At 38.4% G+C, this 21,240-nt stretch overlaps 1 protein-coding gene across 1 annotated transcript in view; it reads right to left on the bottom strand.

Moving 5' to 3' along the window:
- DEUP1 (deuterosome assembly protein 1) overlaps positions 1 to 21,240 on the bottom strand; it is a 99,026-nt gene that overhangs the window by 1,335 nt on the left and 76,451 nt on the right. Inside the window, exons 9-14 of the mRNA XM_051644103.1 lie at positions 18,806 to 18,951; positions 17,888 to 17,993; positions 16,153 to 16,350; positions 15,081 to 15,167; positions 12,401 to 12,600; positions 5,166 to 5,463 (exon numbers count right to left, since the gene is read on the bottom strand). Coding sequence (XP_051500063.1) covers positions 5,166 to 5,463; positions 12,401 to 12,600; positions 15,081 to 15,167; positions 16,153 to 16,350; positions 17,888 to 17,993; positions 18,806 to 18,951 — 1,035 coding nt within the window. The remainder of the gene's footprint in view (positions 1 to 5,165; positions 5,464 to 12,400; positions 12,601 to 15,080; positions 15,168 to 16,152; positions 16,351 to 17,887; positions 17,994 to 18,805; positions 18,952 to 21,240) is intronic.

The raw sequence follows: 21,240 nt of genomic DNA, 5'->3' as shown, positions 1-21,240 counted from the left end.
CCACCTGTACATATTTATTCTAGGCTCTATCAGAATGAGGTTTTCCCTATTTCCACAGCAACTGGAGGCAGATTTGGTCTTTGCTTTCAGCCTGGTTTAAAACTGTCCTTTAGCAGGTTATTGAGCCAAAAGATACTATCTAGGGAAGTGCTTTAAAGCCCTATTCTATTCAAACTCTTAGTAGTAGACCTTGAGATTTCATCTCAAGATTAGAGATTTCCTGTAGGAGACCCCTTTTCTTTTCAAAGGACATCAAGTAAGCGACAGCCGGAAATAAATGCTGAATGAAATGCCATTCTTCTAGAGAGAGACAGGCTTTCTCAGGCTCTGTGATACACAGGGCTCCTAAAATAAAATTCACAGTTAAAGCAGAATCTTCCGTTTCTCAGTCCCACCAAATTAGTGTTTTAACAGGGCAGGGAAGAAAAAGGGACTTAATTTGCCATGTGGGAATAAGGAACCCAAAGGTACTGGGTCACTTTGTGCCATAACACTCTTCTATCAGTCCCTGCAATAGCAGGGATAAGAAAGAATCTTAATCTTTCGATGTTTGAGAAACTCTGGAGGGAGATCACCTGCCTGGTTTTCCTCATAAATACATGCATGATGTCCCACCTCTAAATCATCGTTTTCCTACTGTGTTCCTGAGATTTTGAAAGCCATGGCTACATGCACAATCATTCCTTCATGGACTAGGTCACAAATGAATCTCCTTATGGCATTTGGATTCAATGATAGAGTTGGCAGTACTGGTTATGAAGAAGACACTGGATTTGGAGGCTTTACTTACAGGATCATCATGTGTTTTGTTTACTGAATGCCAGCTCTGAATTCACTGATTCAATACTGAGCAAATAAAATACTTCCAGTGAGAAGAGTACTAAATAGGAAAATGTGAACCTGAAATATGAATTTAACAGGTGTCATCACCTAGACAAACAGAAAGTCATGTTGGGCTTTTCCATATGGACAGAAGTTTTACATGAGCACTAGTCTTCAGAAATAAGTTACAAGACATTCAAAGAGATTAATTTTAACAGTGTTTACAGTTGCTGACTGGTCATTAGAAACAAACTGGCCCCATGATCAAGCTATCTTCCTAGCATGCTGGTGTCCTTGCTTCAACTGGTACTTACTTGGATGTGTTTTTCCTTGAAATACACTGTGAACTCCAAATGAGACATTTCTGAATTCCCTCTGAGTTGAGAGAAGATTGTTTATCACTTAAAGTAAGCAGATCATGGCTCCCTACAGCTCCTTGCCTGAGGGTCAGACATCACTATCATTTTAGATAGGTCCCTAATGCACTGTGTTCTATGCACTTTGTGAGAAGGTTGTATCTAAACAGCTCTAAAAAGCAACATTTCTTTTTAGCAACTAAGCTTTGCTTTGCAAGCCTCTGATCTCTTCTTTCACGATGTCATTTATTGTCTTTACTTGCAGTGCCTGAGGAAGAAAAACCATAAAGAAGCTGCTTTAATCCATGTCTCACCTGAGATTCATCTTCCCTAGTTTTTTTGAGCTTATTTTTCTCAGATAACACTTCCTCTGTGTCTTTCAGTTTTCTAACTGGAGCTGGATAGAAATGGGTTCATTGGTAAGCTTTCAGCTTTCAACCTAACTTGTTTGGGTAGTTAGACAGCAGGTACTGGTGCCGGTCTTCAGCTTGCTTCTGCTCATGCATGAAAATAAAAAAAGAGATGCCCAGGAAATTGCCAAGCCATACAGGAAAGCTTTTAGAAGACTTAAGTCCCAAACCAGCTAGGTAACAGTAACACCTAAGAGTGAGAGGCAGGGACCACAGCATGCCTCAGGGCAGGCTCAAGACTGTCAAAATGATTCCTAGTAATGTCCAGTGCTAGAATTTCCACAACTTTCCATTGCAATCTACTTATTAAGCATCTTCCCATCCTTAGAGTTAGAAAGTTTCCCTATCCTTAATTTACATTTTCTTTGCTACATCTTCAATTTTTCTTGTCTGTCCAAGTCTTGAAAGCAAAAAGAGACAATGTCTGTCCATCGTGTGAAGAGAAACCTGAGAAGCTATTTGTGAGTACAAGTTAAAAGATCAAGATTGTGAAGCACAAGGCAGATAACTGCTTGCTCCAGCTGACATGGAGGGATTGTGTAGAAATGGACTATTCTGAAGTGGCAAATAATCTTATTGCCTGTTCTATCTATCTATCTATCTATCTATCTATCTATCTATCTATCTATTTATCTATTTTCTATAGGAAAGATTAAACTTGAAGCTGGATATTGGACTGTTCTATGGAGTAGTCTTCCCAGAGACTGGGAATGGATCAGGCAACTACTTCCACCACCTGGAGTACTGTGTCCAGTTCTGGAGCCCCTAGCACAAAGACATGAAGGTCCAGAGAAGGGCCACAAAAATGATCTGAGCTCTGGAGCACCTCTGCTATGAAGACAGGCTGAGAGAGTTGGGCTGTTCAGCCTGGAGAAGACTCCAGGGAGACCTTAGAGCACCTTCCAGTACCTGGAGAGGCTACAGGAAAGCTGGGAAGGGACTTTTTACAAGGACTTGTAGTGATAAGTTGAGAGGGAACAGTTTCAAATTGAATCAGGGAGATTTAGATGAGATATTGGGAAGAAATTCTCTCCTGTGAGGGTGATGAGACACTGGCACAGGTTGCCCAGAGAAGCTGTGGGCGCCCCCTCCCTGGAAGTGTTCAAGGCCAGGTTGGATGGGGCGTTGAGCAGCCTGGTCTAGTGGGAGGTGTCCCTGCCCATGCAGGGGGGTTGGAACTAGATGATCCTTAAGGTCCCTTCCAACCCAAACCGTTCTGTGATTCCTGAAGTGGTTCATTTCAGAAAAAGAGTATGCTCCAAAGTACTGTTCAGAGAAACAATATTTCTCTAAACTTCGAAAGCCTTGAAACAAGAATTTTTGGGGTTTTGGGAATTTCCAGTGAATCTCTGCTGAGCTACCTAGCTTACTGTAAGGCAAGGGTGACCTTCTTCACACATGTAACCTTTAAGTAGGAACATGAAAGGACAGAAGCTCCAGTGGAACATATATTAAGCTTGTCTGGACACTACTGGGAGGACAGGTAAGTCTTTGTCTAAAGCCCTAGAGACTATTTTCTCTCTTCCCTAAATACCAAAGGAGTGATTTTGGTAGGTATCACCTGCAATTCTGATGTTTACAATTGGTGCTACAAATATTCTTCAGCAAAAATGGTCTGTTATAACAGCTTCAAAAGTTTTGAACATAGTGGAGATTTCACTTGGGTGAAACATCAGTCCTGAAAGCTTGGTCAAAGAACTCTGCTTTCCAATATATTTTATGTTTTGTGTTGTTTTTTTTTTTTGTTGTTATTTCCCCCTCTCTCTCCTTGATGCAATTGCTTTCCATTTGAACCCTGAGCTCTAGAGTAACAGACTGTTGAAAGCTGTAGTATCCAATGTCAGTCTGAGTGATGATTTAATTCTGGTGATCTTCTGAACTTGTACCTGCTTCAATGCCACTGATTTGGACTTAGACACTATACAGGAATTATCCATTGTTTAATAGTTTCATTATGTACTTTGCCCACACACCAGCTGGAAAGTGTTTTCCTTACAATCTAGTCAACTGTCTTGGCATTGACTCTGTCCTGAGTGCCAGCTGGGAAATCGGTTTCCCTGCAGCCTGCAAAAGTGTCTCAGAATGGACATTTTCCATGGGCTGGCTGCAAACAGGAGCTTTGTGGTCTGGTGTCTCTGTCTGACACTTCTGACAGAAGAAAGGAGGAGAACTGGTATTTATCAGAGTTTCCTGAATGAGGTCCAAACCCTTCTTTTTACAATTAGCAGTTTAAAGAGGAAGACTCCCTAGCCAGGAGGAACCAACAGCCATTTACTTAAAATTCTTGTGAAGTATAAGAACAGAAAAATGGAAGTGAGGTCAAACACACAGGGCAATGTGGTTCTCCCCCTGTTTTCTGACTACTAGGACACAGCTGCTGGACCATGATCAAGGAAGGGCTGCACTGCAATTCCTGCTTCCCAGGCTGTCAGTGTGGTGCTGCCTGTCTACAGCGAGATTCTGGACAATGAAGACAGTCTTCCAGCAGCTACTTCTCCAACAGGAAAGGATGCACATCCATTTCTGAAGTGGACAGCAGAACCAGGGTACAACAATCACAAACTGCTTGAAGATGATTGTTGGTGTCATTCTCTTCTCTCCTACTTAAGGTGATGAGTGGCAAGAAAATTGCCTACTGGTTCCCCCCAGTAAATGCTGAGGTCTTCCCTCTTCTCTCTCTAGAGTCTCAGCCACACACCTGCAGCTCAGGGTCTCCTGGGTACCAAGATGCACGTATCACAGCTGGACAAAGAGACAACTACACTCCATTCCTTACTGATCTGTTAGTTATATTATTTAAGGATGGTGTAGCTGAGGTCTGGAAAAGAAGTGCTAAATTTTCAAGCAGAAAAAACTAGTGGCCTGTAGTGGAGGCCTAAGAAAGAACAGAAGATACTAAGGAACAGGATAAAACTCACATTTAAAGAAAGACATGAAGTCAAAGAATTATGGGATGTTTTTCCTAAGAAGTTGCCCCAGGCAAAGTGGGGTTTATCCCACTTGTCATGGAGGTTGATAATCTCCAGCCTAACAAGACTGAAAGAAAGAATGCTGCACTATTACTGCTTCTTTTTTCAAAAAATAAGGCTTACAGAAGTTATAATTCCTGCTCCTTTTCAAATGCAACAGCTAACACCCCGAAAATAGTTGCAGCAATTTCATCCATCAATTGAGTACTGAGTAAGTCTGATTTGTCTAACAGCTCTGAAGGCAGCAAATTTGCAGGCATTATGGAGAGACACCTAAAGCCAAGTGCCCTTACAGAAGGCACCAGGAAGCAGAGGGCCCAAACACAGAAGGCAATGAGCTAAAATGTAGGAATCTCTTTCACAGTCACATCACAACATGTAATTACCATCACCACTATTAGCACAGAGGGATGGCCTAGTAGGGGATGTTTCACCTCCAGAAAAAACTGCATTGATGTAAGGATAAGGTATTTCCATTTTTGCTGAGCTGGCACTGTATAAATAATAATGACAACCAAGTTGATCTAATTTTTGCTTCCTTCAGGGCTGCATTTGGCCCACAGATGGATCTTTGAGAATATATGTGTTATAGGAAAATAGTTACTTACAGATAATTGGATTTCTTCTGCATTGTAAGCAGGGCTCAGTAAGCTGCCTGTTGTGGCCTTTTCAGGGCAGAGCCCACCAAAGCCCAGAGGATACCCTGCTGGTGATGGAGATTTATCATCTGGTTTTGTTTCATGCCCTCTCTCCAGTGTATAAGAAGACAAAGTGCTATCACTTTTTGAACCAGTAATGCTTCCTTGGCCATATAAAGAAGGACAACAGTTCCTGTGGTATCCATTGGCTGTGAGTACAGCAGTCTGTTGTTGTTCCATTTCCCATGCATCTTTCTTTTGGAAAGTTCTAACAGAGAAAAAAAATCAAAGTATGAAAAAGAGCTAAAACTCTAAGCTATCACAGAGAAGCCAAGATTTAAGAAAAAATATTATTAATTTTATTTTATTTATTTGTACAGCAAGTTATGGGCATAGGATTATCCATTACCAAGTTTCAGACTGGAATCCACCTGGCTGGAGAGCAGCCCTGTGGAAAGGGACTTGGGGGTCTTAGTGGATAACAGGCTCAACAGGAGTGAACACTGTGCTGCAGCAGCAAAGAAAGCCAACAGGATGCTGGGCTGCATCAACAAGGACATCACCAGCAGAGATAAAGAAGTCATCATCCTGCTCTACTCAGCATTTGTCAGACCATACCAGGAGCATTGTGTTCAGTTTTGGATCCTGCTCTACAAAAAGGATGGGACAGGCTGGAGAGGGTCCAGAGAAGGGCCACAAGGATGATCAGAGGACTGGAGGACCTGTCATATGAGGAGAGGCTAAGAAAGCTGGGTTTGTTCAGCCTTGAGAAGAGAAGGCTTTGGGGAGACCTTATCACCATGTTCCAGTACTTAGAGGGTGGCTACCAAGGAGATGGAGACTCCCTGTTTACAAGGAGTCACATGGAAAAGACAGGGGGTCATGGGCACAAGTTACTCCTGGGGACACAAGAGGTAAATTTTTCCTCATGAGGACAATCAAACATTGGAATGGTCTCCCAAGTGGTAGATTTCCCCACATTGGACAGTTTTAAGTCTCAGCCTGACAGGGTGCTGAGCCACCTCATATAAACTATAGCAGTACCTAGAAAGGTTGGACCAGATGATCCTTGAGGCTCCTTATCCAACCTGGCATTCTATGATTCTGTGAAGTTGCAGCAGTCTAGCAATTTTCCACCTCAGTTACCATAACTGTCTGTGCATGCATTCTCTGCTCCAGCTGGGATTTAAAATCACACCAATTTAAACCCCTTTGCTGGAGCTTGAGTAACCTTGTCACATAATTGTGGCAGCACAGGAGCTAAAACACAAACTCGCACCAGGTATAGACGATACCAACACTCTGCAAGTGTTTGTTACCAATCCTTTGCCACAGGTTATAAACTCTTTAGCTTTTCGGTGGAAGCAGCTCTGTAAGCACTCTTCAGACCTGATAACTTAGCTAACAGTATGATGGGAACTGGAGTGAATTTAGCCCCACAAACAGAGAGAATGAAATACGAAAGTGTCTGTGAGATTGGAAACAAAAACTATAATTAGTGGTCAGATAATCAGTCAATTTTGATTTTCCATCACCTTCAACAACTATGTTCAAAGAGCTAGAATTTAGAATAAATGCTTAAATAAGTTAATTTTAAAAACAGTACAGGAATCTTTGATCCTGCATTTTAAAAATACACTTTAAAAAAAATTGTACAGGAACATGTTTTTGTAACAAGAAGTTAAACCTTGACGCTAACAGAAGAATTTTTAAGTATTTGATTATGATAGTCCCTAACTCTTGTAGCCCACTTGCAGTGCTCAGAATGGATGTGAAAGCATATTTTTGTATTCATTTGTAGTTCTGTGAAGCAAAAACTATCATGGTTAATAGCACTTAAAAACCCCCCAGATAGCTATTTTCTTCCCATACAAAATACCTTCTTTTCTTGACAGTTAAATGAACAATTCTGAAACCACATTGATAAGAGCAGGGGATTTGGAGACTGGCTTGCCCAGATGTCTGTTGAATTAGACTAATTTTCAGTTGCATTTTTACCTGTATTATATACCAAAGCATACAAAAAACTTGAAATATTTCAGATTTTCTTATGTTTCTGTATGAGGTAAATATTTCCATTGTACTGAGGTCTGTGATCTTGGTAAAATTGAAATTTTAGTCTTTAGAGATAACTACTATACTTAAACATGAGCGCTCATTGCAAATATCCTAAAACACTTTACTAATTTAAACTGCAGCTATGTAAGATTTTAAGGTCAGGTTTTATACCACTAAAATATAATTATTATAAATAATGTCATAGTATAGTCAGATCCAAGGAAAACAGATTCTTTTTTTTTTTTTTTTTTTCTTCCAAACATAGTAAGAATTTGCCAAACAGAAGGAAAAGACAGTTTTCTGCAGACATAATTTTCTAATGTTAATTTAAATATTTGGTGTTGGAAGAGAGTGGCTGTGCAGTCTTAATGGACCCTGCTTGTACATAAGCCCTGACGCATGAAACTGAGCACTCCATGAATGGACTGTGCAGAATAACTAAGAGAACTAGCAAAGAATATATTTTTATGATAAAAGTAGTGATTAAGATACTCTGAATGCAACAGTAAAACAAATTATAAGCACAAGGCTATCATATTATCATTACTACAATATTACTATAATTCTAACATAAAACTCTCTGAGAATATTCATCAAACCTTCCAGTTTCCAGAATCACCTTTTTAAGGGCATAGCTTTCCCCTTTCTTTCATGCTTTTCTTTATATAAATACACTCTACTCTTTGGGCACAGAACACTCTTTTTCTTATTCTCCCCTCCCCCCAACACCTCCCAATTTAAAGTCCATTCCATCTATTGTTTGAACAGTGAAAAAACCAGCCCTGGCTGAAGACAGATGGCATGAATAATAAAATCACAGGTATTTTTTTTTTCATCTTGTGTTCTGACCTTTTTGGAAGTAATTTCCTCTGTAAACCCACAGTAAAGTCGGTGTGATCTGTGTTCTTTTTTTCCCCTAGAACTGCTTCTCTATGCATTTAATAACAGTTATTACTGTTAGGTTATAGCTTACTTGACTAAGACCAGAATGTTCAGATGTGGGTGCTTACAGTTATGGTAGCTTTTTAGAAAGACACCCCCGCACAAAAAAAAGGACTGTTTTTTTAAAGGAACTCCACTTCCTACTGTAATCCATAGGAGTTCTGGGACTGTTTGCTATCTTGGAAAACATGACACCTACATTTAGGTGCTTTGATATGAATACCATGCCTTCTCTTCAGACACATTTCACAGTTGGAGATTAAATTTCTGCCAGTTCAGCGCAAAATAATATCAAAGAACAGAGTTTTAGTTTCAATACAAATATAAAGGTAGGCAAATATCTGCAAATTTGTTTAAAAATGGCATTTGTTAGCACTGGCAATGGAAATACACAGAAACTGCAGTTCAGTAACTTACACTTTCCGTGGGTTTACTGTCATAGAGTATTTAACATCTACACATACTTCACAAAAATAATATCACTGTTGACATGGCGACATATGGGACAAGAAGGGAAGAACAATGTCCTCGCAAAGGGAATTTTTACAGACAGGATTGATTTTTCCAGACTCATATATAAAATCAGCCTGGTTCCTATGAGATCAATCACTTAAGTGGTGCAAAACAAATTCCTTACAGAGTTGTCCTGGTTGACATATCCTAGTCCTGAGAAAGAAAACAACAGGTCTTTAATGACCTGAGTATCTTCAGAATTTGTGTTGCTGCCTTTGCCTTGCAAGTGCAACTGCTAGCTTGATTTTAAAAATGGTTAAAAAGTATTTTTCTGAAGAGACTGTTTTCACTGCTTCCAGTTGATCTACTGCTCTCACTGACCTAGTGGTGTGACAAAGAGTGTGTGATCTCCAAAGGGCAGGGAAAACTTCCTTATGCCAATGTCAACACAGACCCGTTACGAGATCCCCAGCTATCCCAGGAGACATTCAGCCCCAGCCTTTACCCCCTCACTTTTGACACATGATCAAAGTGCACTTCGGCTTGATTTGTGTATATTTTATGTCAAATAAGTAGCTTTGCATTTGGGAACTCACATGCAAGTTTTCATTCTGGAAGAATCAGGCTAAACACATCAGCTTCAGCAGAGAAAGCCCTTTTCAACCATACCAAAATTTAAATCAATGTCTAAATAAGGGATTGAAATTGTGAGGGTGGGAAACTCTTCTGCAAATGGATAATAGAAGTAAGTAAATTATCCTATAGGAGAACAGTAATTAATTAAAGTGGTTATACATAGGATTTGGCCACAGTCTTTTTTAGGAAAAAAAATGCCACTCCTGTGTATCTCACTTTGCAATATTGAGAAATTCATTGTACCCTGAAAGAAAGAAGGAATCGTGCCTCTCCATCTCCAGTGAAACTTCCTGCAATTTCCGGTATTTTCTCTAGAGGTCTCTTGTCTAACTAAGGACTGTGTCTGTGCCTGGGATTCTAGGGCTGATTGTGAGACATGACTGAAAAATATTATAGAAAATACTTGAAGACTTTTTCATTTTTTTCTTTGTGCAAACATTTCAAGGTTTCTGAATGCAAATAGGAAAACAAAAAAGTGCAGCTTCTGAACATTGCTATTTAAAACACACAGCCCCTCCTTGCACAAACACCACGTTTTCTAATTTTTTACTATGTGAAAAAAGTCTTGTGCCCTTTCTCCAGTGCCATAATTACCATGGAAACAGAACTGCAAATTAAAACCTAAATAACATCGTTTATGCTTGTAATAAAATAGAACATAGCCCAGATTTTTACTCAACCAACATCAATTGCCTGGTTTTTCTGTACACATTTGATGGTTGAAAATTTAATTTTAGTTTCCTGATAAAATCTTGAGGTAGTTCCCCTCAAGGGGGGACAGAGGACTGAGGGTATGGAGAGGGCCTCATCTTAGAATGACTGAATGACTGATGTGCATCTACAATACCTGTGTAATGTGCATATTTTTTGAAATCTGTGTATGCATTTATTTAGATAAATAGCTTTTCATTTTGGAAATAAAACGCATTTTCTGCCTCCTGGAAACCAGGCTCAATATACCTGTTTCATCAGCTTAATTAGAATAAAAACTTAAATTGTGGTCAGTAGTGTGGTTGAGATTTGTGTTGTGAGGAAGGTCAGCTCTCCCAGGTTTCTCTCTCCTGGTTTTGGTTTAACATTGTTCTTCAATGGCTATGAAATAAAAAACCTGCACATTATGTGCATAGTTCTATTATTGCTAACACTTAAATTCTCATAAATGAAAGTTCCTATTTCCTCAACAATGTAATTCCTTAGAGGATGGGAAAATATTCTTAGTTTTTCTCACTTAAGAAGATTGGAAGCATGAGCAAAAATTGTGCTGACCAGTTTCTGGTAAAATTATCAGACCTACAGGTGCAGAACAGACTGTATCTTGGCTTGTAAATATTTGTTTCAGCAAAACCTTCAACATAAGTTGAAACTTAGTAGGAAAACATATATACGTGCCACTTCCATACATAGAGGTGTGTGTATTATGTATATACATTATAATATAGAATCATGGAATCATAGAATGTGTGGGGTTGGAAGGGACCTTTACAGGTCATCTTGTCCAGCCTCCCCTGCAGTGCAAAGGGACCTTTTTGACTAGATCAAGTTGCTCAGAGCCTGGTCAAGGGCTTCCAGGGGTCAATGTTTCCAGGGATAGGGCTCCACCAGCTCTCTAGGCAGCCTGTTCCAGTGCTTCATCACCCTCACTGTAAAGCACTTCTTCCTCATGTCTAATCTAAATCCACCTTGCTCTAGTTTAAGGCCTTTGTCTTATCACTACACACCCTTGTAAACAACCCCTCCCCAGCTTTTCTGTAGCCTCTTCAGGCACTGGAAGGTGCTATAATGTCTCCCTGGAGCCTTCTCCTCTCCAGGCTGAACAGCCCCAACTCTCTCAGCCTGTCTTCGTAGGAGAGCTGCTCCAGGCCTTGGATTGGCTTTGTGGCCCTTCTCTGGACTGGTTCCAACAGTTCCATGTTCCTCTTCTGTTGAGGGCTCCAGAGCTGGACACAGTGCTCCAGGTGGGGTCACATGAGAGTAGTGGGGCAGAATCCCCTCCCTGGCCCTGCTGGCCACACTTCTTTTGATGCAGCCCAGGATGGGACTGCCCCTCTGGGTGCACACAGGCACATACGTATCTGTATATTCCCATACACAACTACAATCCCCAGCACTAAACATCATATTTAAAAGGCCATTTTAAGTAAGAAGGTAGCTTCATAGAACAGGGTGCCTCCATTTTGCAGAAAGAAAATCATGTTGAACTTTGCCACAAGCTGAACGTATGAGTTTGAAATCTTAACCTGTAAAATTTTGGCTTCAGTTATTTAAATGTTGCTTTACAGAATGTTTTATGTTAGTGCTCACATGTAAGTTCTGTATTTAAAATGATCAGAGTATTTAGCTTCCTATTAATGTTTGCACTCTTGTACTGTGAAATACTGTTTAGCCAGGAGTTTAATTTTCTTTTTATTACTTCAACACCATGATTATAACGTTTGAAGTTAATTCAGTGCTTCACTGAATACAAGAAATTAAGAAGGAAATAATCACTGTTTTCTATGAGTCTAAGTATTCTTAAGTCTTACTATTTTTCCCTCACAAGTGAAAAATTATTGTAGTAATTATTTATTTGGGGCATCTGAAGTTATGTTTTTTTAAAAAATCATGTCACCCAAGAACACCAAAACTAGACAAGGCATTAAAATACATTTAATGAAATTTCCAGCAAATGAAACTGGCAGGACACAAAGCATTTCAGCAGGGGTTGTAATTCAAACTGCTTATTAAGATAACCTCCTGTGAAGCAGTTTACCTCTCATGTTGTTTTTTACATCTTTTCCTTGTCTTGTTTTTATTTGGCAATAAAAATACATTCTGTCCTGTTTTGCAAAACCTGGAACTAAGAATAATTTAAGCAACACATAAGAAGTTTTTGAAGTTGTTTCATGTGACATATATTAAAGTAATGACCAAACATTTCTGGGACTTATTTTATTGCTACATTCAGCTGGCCAACCAGAAAAATATAGGAAATCCTTACAAACATATTAACTGATAATTATGTTGCTGAGAGTTCTGAATTAACAGAAAGAGAAAAAAAAAATTAACAGTTTGGCACAGTTAGATGCTTCCAAAACATTTTAAGTAAGCTTTATATATGTGCACATTCTAAACATTACCTCTCCACCTTTTCTTGCATCTTCAAACAAGTTTGGAAGTTGTGCTCTGTTTCTCCACGTGTATCCATGAGACGCAGTGTTGATGTTTCTGTGCCATTTTGTAGTTCAACAAGACTATTTTGTAATCTTACATTCTCATGCTTAAATTTGTGAACAGAAGTGCTGAAATTTCCATGCTCTTTGTTAGAGAAATCTATAATCTGTGAAAGGAAATAAACGCATCATTAAATAGTTGTTTTTTCCAGAATAAATGGATGTGTTTTTAACAAGCAAACACAAAATGATATTCCATGCTAAAGACAGACCTAACTACTATATATAATTATACAGCACTTATAGCACACCAAGAGAATTGCCCCCAGAAAAAAAACACATTGTAGATAAATGGAAAAGAAGGGATAATAACCTCTATAACACAATAAAAGAAATTAAAATTTCTCAACAAACATGCATTCAAAAGATTATTGTTGTAAATTCATCGCTTGCTTTGTAAAACCTATGACATAAAAGCAACCATCACAGCTAAAGCTGCAGACTGTACTGCTCCTTCCAGTCACAATTCCACCAAACATAACAAGAGAAATTACAGAAGTTCATTATTGTACTAGACACAGGGTATGTCTGCAGGCACTATTTAATATCTGTGTCGAGACACAGTCACCTTCAGCCTCAGCAGCAGGAAGGCCACACTAGCACAGTGCTCTCTGCATGTGTCACTAAACCCTGCTCCCCAGCTGGGTGAGCCCACTCGACAGACAAGTGGAAATACTGAACATGGGACCAGCACGTGCACTGCAGACAGGGGCTGAAGGGGCCCATCCACTAGGATATCAAGAGAGGAAGATGGAAATTAGCTCTGGAAGTTGACTAGCCAGTATACCCCATTCCTTTTGTGGCCTATCACTTGTTCCATGAAGCCTATCCTACACACCTGAGCTAGCTAACTGGGAACGACCTCTGCAGAATATTGCATTGCATTGTGTAAATGCATTGGCAGTATCAGTATTCTGCCATCAGTTCTCAAAAGATGTATCAGATTACAGACAAAAGGCTAAAACCCCATACATAAGTTGTGCTTTTATGTATTTCTACATTTACTTTATTCCTTTGGAACTCAGTATCTCCTAAGTATGAAGGATTTGGCTCTTGGTGTCGTGCTAGCACAATTGGGTGCCTGCACCTGAAAGCTTGTCTGTTCCTTGCACTAACTGGTCTAATGCCATCTCTTCCTGTAGACCTTGCCCTGCTCAGGTAGTTATAGGGTAAACTTAAGAGCCAAGCTGGCATGAAGTGCCAGAAAGTATAAGAAAATCTAAGATTTTGTGCAAGGAGGGTGGCAGGGGCTCAGCTAAGTGTCTTCTAAGTGGAGAGAGTGGCAGAACAGGGGAAGAAGCAGAGTACTAAGTCACCCTACCAAGAACAGCTCTAGAATCAGCAGTACAGTTACACAAGCATGAGCCCCAAAACTGAGCTAGCACAGGTACATTACTTTTGGAATCCAAACAAGTGCCCCTGCCTGATGATGCATTACACCTTACTGACTTAGGCTGGCACTGTTTGAGGGGTCTGTGTGATGCTCTGCTGTCCTGTACAAACACATCCATAACAATCTCTCCAGTGTCTGCAATCTTCATATCAAATACCTCACAACCTTTAATGTTAGATCACCACAATGCACTAGGAAAGTAGGAATCAGTCCACAAACACATTGATAAGTGTAGTGACCTTGGTATATCTAGTAACTTGATTGTACTGTTAAAATTTAACAAAGGTGGTATCTACAAGGATTCCTGTCAGACAGCTCTTCTCAGTCTTTGTGAAGAGTATCACTGCAGAGAAGAGCTAAACATGCACACACACATCCAACTATGTTTCCACAAAGATATATCAGACATACACAAACAAATACCTGTAACATTGTGTAAATATGTATAGGTAACACATCACTGATAGACAGAAATGCTATTTTAAGGGTGTGGGGAAATGTGACATTCTTTCATGCATTTGTCAGTTTACAGTCAGACCATGAACAGGCTACAAATCCCCCAAAGATGTATTTGCAGCAGTATTTGCAAACAACGTTCCAGTGTTGTTTTTTTCTAGTGATAGATACAGTGACTGCAGATGTTTTGAAGGTTTCTGTGGAAGGCAGCACATGAAATATTTATTATATCCATATAAACTATGGTTCTCCATTTGATTATGGCACACTTTTTATGAATTAAGCTTGAAATATCCCGTTTGGAGAGAAATAAATACTGAACTCTGAAAATAAGATGGGGCAAAATGTGTCAGGTTTTTACACCACTATTTACATATCATATGAACAAAGGGATAAAACAGTAAAAAAGGGACACATTTTTGTATCTGCGTGAATAAGTATTTTCTTAAATCAGTGATGACAAGTACAAAAACAGGCTCCCAGAAACTGTTTTGTGTCTAGACAGGTACTGAAAAATTTAGCTTACTCCTAGTTGACTACAATTAAGGTCAAAATTATTCCTAGCTTTACCCATCCTCAGGCTGTGTGTGAATGCCACTTGGTTTAATTATGTCACACACCTTATTACTGGGTTTTTTATGCAAGCAAAAACTATCTAAATTTGCCATGATCTCAATCTTCATTTACAACCAATTTAAGTAACTGTTCTACATATTGCATAGATGTAAAAAAAATTACCATGCAACTTTTACACTCCTGGTTTTCCACCATCTCTTTTAGATGTATGTTTTCAGATTTGATAACTTGATATTGGAAATCCAAAAACTAGGAAGAGATTCAATTCTTAGTTAAATACAGGAATATTGCTGTTAACATGAAATAAGACTGAGTTTAATTGTAGAAAATATACATAAATAATTATTAAACTTTTTTTTTTTTTTTAATACAGCAATACTAAAGCAGAAGGAAGCCTTAAATGATCTACAAAAGAAACACAAATGCAATGTCTCTGTAGTTATTTACATATCTGAATGAAATTATCACTTAGGAAAATAAGGGAGTTCAAATGCAGTTACAAGACACAAAGAGGGACAGATTTTGCAGGACACTGAAACTGTATGAAATCCTAGTCATGAAGCCTAGGGCTGACATCCACTCTTTTAGTGATATGACAGGGAATTTGGCCTAGAAAACAATGCCATGCAGTAGCAGAAGTCTCTCATTTTCCCAAGCAGTAACTTTCCTGTTATCAAAAGTATTACAGTACTGACAATTTTCGATATGCAGTGACCCTCTCACAAAATGCAGAGATACCCAGAAAACTTTAAATATGAGGGTTCTTTTGGTTTACAAAAACTAAGGAATGAAGATAACGTATTTGTTTTTAAAACTGAAATTTGCCATTTAAACAGTTATCTTACAGGTTTCAGCTTTAAAATTACAGAATTTTTCTAAGCAGATTTGAAACATTCTTCAACAGGCTTCAAACAAATCTGAAAAATTAAATGGTTCTAATGATAAAGTACATATAATAAAAAAATAATTGGAAGTTTTCAAGATCTTTTATATGTTAGAATGATAACTACAACTGATAGTCAGAATGAATTGCCATTTAGATGTACAGTTGACATTTACAGGTGCTTTCTTGTTGCATTAGCAATTTGGCTGCCTCAGTAGTGCTTCACAGATATTACAGCCCTGGTGATGAAAACTACAGCAAGAAATGTGATGTCTTTTTTCACAGATAATGTATGTCATTATCAATAGTGCGGGGTAAGATGATCCAGGCTGGTTTTGCCTGCTTGCCTACCTGTTGTTTTGCTAACAATTTGTCTTTTATCTCTAACTCCATTTTTAACCGTCTGTCCAGAAGACTAGCTTTCTCCAAGATAGTTGCTATAGTGATGTCCTTCTGGTGAAGCTCTTCTGTCAGGTCAGAGATTTCTGTCTTCATTCTTTCCTGCTCAGAGCGATGGGACTGCTCCTCGTGATAAAGGTGGTTTCTTATCTGGAACAGATATGTTTCAAAAAGAAAAAATGTTGTGCAGTAAATATGATGATCTGATTGCATTACTTACTACCTACTGGTGACTTTTTTTGCTGTTGCTTCCAAGACACCAGCTCTTCTAGCCAATCAGAGAAGTTTGAGATTTTGTAATAAAATGTCTTCATGAGTCCGTGCACGTAGCTTTATTTTTACATCTTTTTCCAACCCTCCTCTTGTGTTGTAGAAACAAAAAAAACCACAAGGCATTTAAATTAGCATTTAAAAATAATGTAATAAAAAGTATGTTAATCTTAAGAACTGAAATTTATGGCAAAAAATATCTGAGGAAATATTCATTCAATAAACCTACGTATGATTTATTTATATTGCTCGTAAGTTAAATTAAGTTTAAAAGCAGTTTAATGCAGTCTAAATTAACGTGGGGGCAATATAAAAAATAAATCTAGAGACCCTTTAATGAGAAACTATTTTAGAATTAAAGAGTATACCTGGTAAATCACTTTATGGAAATCTTTCCTGCCATTATAAATAAAAATTAAGGTCAAAATTTCTGCACTATCTCCCATGAAGAGTTCTTCATTAATCAACACAAAGATTGTTTTCATAATCTTTCTACTGAAGCCAACAATTTAATACTGACAGATTTTTGTACTATGTAAGAAACAAAACTCTAAAAGGCAGCATAACAAACTTTGAACCCATTTCTATAATTCCTCACAGTACTGTACACAATCACTAGCAGATGGCATTTCATTTTTATTTATGCAAACTACACAGAAGTTCTAGAATTGTAAACAAATAGATGTAGATATGAAAAATCTATGAGCTAGATCATGACTATAATGCCAAAATTGCTGCATCCCATGAGAGATATTCCTGCTTACATTGTTATTCAGGAAAACCACAACATGCCTGGAAGAGTTCTGTGCATGCTCTACTCCCAGTGTTTTGCCCTGCCAAGCCATATGCCATTCCACAGTGCCATGCACTGCTGCTTGCACACACTGCACATTCTAAAGTGGGCAACACAATGTCATGCATAGCTCAAACTGAAGAGTTCTTGCCTAGACTGTGCAGCAAGTGACTGATTCAGCTTAGCCTAGTGTGGGTACCTGCCCTAGTGACCTGTAGCAGTTGATCTGGTAGCATCTGTTACATCTGAGACCACCTACAAACTACTACTTAACCCCTATAGCCTATGAAATACTCATAGCCTTGGAGGGTTTCCTGCTTGCAAGGTATGATCTGAACCACAGTGCTGCTTAGGCATGGTCTCTCCATTCTTCCAATGAAGCAGCCAGCCCTGCTGTGGGTGCACAGCATCAGTGTGTCAGTTCTGCAGCTATACAGCTGCCTCCAGCAATGCTACCATATATATGAGAAATATTTATTCATGAAAACTTCATGCACTTCTAAAATGACAATTTATCCTCCTGCTCTCTTCTGCACATGCACATCCTCAAGGTCAGTACTCTGCTCTCTTTTTTCAATCCCATATTGCAGTTAAGATCTGGAAATACTTAACAATATGAAATACCTTGTTTAGCTCTTCTCTTTGGTGTTCTTGACTTTGTGCCAACAGCAGTAACTCAGCGTTTTTATTTTCTAGTTGTTCAGTGAGTTGTACACAAGATGACTGATGCCTTTAAATAAGAAATGAACAAAACATGAAACAAGCATAATGTTCAATAACCTTTACCTTGCAGTGTCCTCTCCTCAGTGGAAAACTGCGGAAAGCCTGCTCACTGATGAAAAAAAAACCAAAACACCGAAAAGATTTGAACCAGGTTCAGTCTTGGAAGATATCTAGAGATTAAGGACAATGCAAGTGGATGCAGAAAGAATCCTGAAATGTATTTCATATAATCTCAAATAGCTACAGTAGATCAGATAAACCATAAACAGAGGAACATTTTACTCAAAGGAGATTAGGGAGAATCTTAATCACGCTACTTCCAAAGTCTTCTAATGCTGAGAAAACAAACAGTGCTGTGAACATAGAAATAAATTAAATGCATTGATTTGTAAAATTCTAGGCAACATCACAGCTTTTCAACAGACCCTGCATCTACTGCTTGCCACCTTGTCATGTATAATTCCTAATGAAAATGTTTATTCTAAAATTGCTTAGAATCTGATATTTGAATCCAGGGTCTTTTTAAACAGACAATTTAAATCAAATGTAAAATGAAATTCTTCACTATAAGGGTGGTGAGGAACTGGAATGGGTTGCCTAGGGAGGTTGTTGATGCCCCATCCCTGGAAGTTTTTAAGACCAGGCTGGATGAGGTTTTGTGCAACCTGATCTAGTGGCAGGGTTCCCTGCTCATGGCAGGGGGGGTTGGAACATGATGATCTTTAAGGTCCCTTCCAACCTTAATGATTCTATGATTCTATGAAAAATGGTTAGCTCAAAAGTACTTGCTAGTTTAAATACTTTCTTCAGCATACATACTTTATTTGAATTTCCTGCATATCTTTATGCTCTTTAACTTTCAATAATTCTGTGTGTAACTGTTGGCATTCCAGCTGTATCCTTCTCCAGAGAGCATCTCGTGACTGCAGCTCATTTCTCATTTCTGAAAGTCCTGCCTCCATGTTCTAAAGAAACAAGCAAATACGTAAATAGTTAAATAAAATGAGAAAATAGTAGCTCACAGTTTTCAATACCTGTATAATTTGTTTGAAAGGACTGACGTGCATTTATTCTGAGTTTCATTTCTGAAAAAGGCATTCCTTTCATGTCAGTTCCTTTCTTCAGAAATGTCATCTAAAAAAGTCAGATGCTGAATATTCTTTAGCTCTTGCAATGTGCCAATGCATCTGTCTCTGAAGCTATCATAGCAAATAAAATCCATGAGTTCCTTATTGTACATAGTCTGCTTGTTTCAGCAGGTTCTGTACCTAAAACATGCCTCACATGCAGGAAGTAGTGCTGTAAGTTACTTGGATTTTCTGTTTGCTATCAGTATTTCCGAATTTATGAGCTTGAAAAGTGCAAGGCCACAGAAAGGCAGGATTAGGTACTGGTCGTCATTAAACACTGCCTGGAAGCTTGGAGCAGATACACCTAGACTGAAGTACTTAGGTAAGGTGTGGGCTCAGTCACCTCCAAAACTAGTTGCATCTGCATGGAGCAAACTGCTAATTTAAATGAACATTATGACATTTTAAAAAATCACAAACAAAATTTTTCTTAAGGACTCCACAAATCTTCTCTCTATTTTACCTTTAATTTCTGACCTATAGGATAGACAACCTAAAGATATATGTTATAATAGGCATAATAAAATCTGAATTCCTAAAAAGTCAGAATTACCCCAAAATATACTGAAAACTGACTAAAGATAAGAAAGATAAGAAATACAACCCACAACTAACAAAGGCAGCAATATTAATCAGATTCTTGCAATAATAACATGAAGAGAATGCTTATTTCCTCTCACCCAAGATCCAAAAGCATGTTCCTGATTAAAAAAAAAAAAAAGCATTTCCCAAGGATGTCTTCTTTAAAACCATTATACTAAAACCACTAGCATTTTTAATAATGTCTTAATTTTATTTTAATATACTTTCCATGTTTGAAAGTAAAAATAAAGCCTTTAAACTTTCAAAAGAAAACTGGAAAGAAAACTGGAATCTAGAAATGACACCACTAGGAAGGAACTTCAAAGGTTTATTTCTCTTTAAGCTTCATATTGTAATGACTTCCCTTGCAAGAGCCTGGGGTTTCCTCTGGCTGAAAGGGCTGCTGAAGACAGATACGAAGCACTTTCACATTCTTCTGCATATATAGATCCATTCATCTTAACCTTTGCTAAATTAAGGCTGAGAGAGCTTTTTTAAACCCTGAAATGCAAGTCAGGACCTATTCAAATGAAATCAAGCTTAATGAATTGTGAAAATTGTGTGCAAGACTTGCTAATGACCATCTTCATGACTCCAACATTCAAGAAAAAGCCACAACTATTTTGTAATATAGTGGGAGAAGGTTACCCCTTTTATTTAATTCTGGGGTGGATAATGCTGCACAATTGTATGGTGGAAGTCATGTAATCTGTGGTAGACTGCAGTCATCATACATCTTTACATAAATTGTATTTTCTTCTAAGAATCACAAGAATAGCAGGAACAGCAGCAGCAGCAGCTGCAGTAATTGAAACAGAATTTCAAGAATTTCACACATAATTGAAAAAAAGATGTAGACAGGTACCACTTATTATTTTAGGAAATATCTATTGTATCTAGTTAGCACACCAAAATGACAATTAATTTTGAACCAGAAAACTTTAGAGATTTTTAAAGAAAATGTCTAATGAAATAGAACTCTGAGAATTTGTTTTAAGTTGAAAAATTTGCCAAATCCTCTCTTCTTCTGTGAAGAGTTTTGCTTCAACTAGCTTGCTGTGTGTGATATCAAAAGGAAGGCTCAAAAATGTCCTGATCAGCCCCTGTTCTAGATCTACTCAAAGCTATTCAGCCCTTTTAATACAATTATATGCTGTATTTCTATGTAAATCAGTGTCCAGCAGCTGACTTAATGCAGACTTTCCATGAACCAAACCTCTTCTGTGATGTTTTCAGGCTGCCTCTCATGTATGGCTGCAGTTAAGTTTGTCAGAACTTTCATAAGTAGAGAAATAGTTTGCAGTCTCAGTTTGGATTTTATAAAGTTCTTATTTTCTGTGCAGCCCAAAGATGGGTCTTCCACACATTTCACTTTATAACTGTTGCCTTGCTAATTAATAGTATGAGACAAATATTTAGAAGCAGACATGAAATGGTCATGAGAAGATCTGAGAAGATGTAAGAGGCACAACACTAGGCTGGCTGCCATCGGCCCTCTCCCCACCGAGATTCCCATCTACCTCTCCCTCCTTTACCCACATC

Source organism: Apus apus, chromosome 1, assembly GCF_020740795.1.
Source record: "Apus apus isolate bApuApu2 chromosome 1, bApuApu2.pri.cur, whole genome shotgun sequence".
Classification (NCBI taxonomy): Eukaryota; Metazoa; Chordata; class Aves; order Apodiformes; family Apodidae; genus Apus; species Apus apus.
Note: the sequence above shows the minus strand (reverse complement) of the source record. Positions and strands in the feature narration are given on the sequence as shown.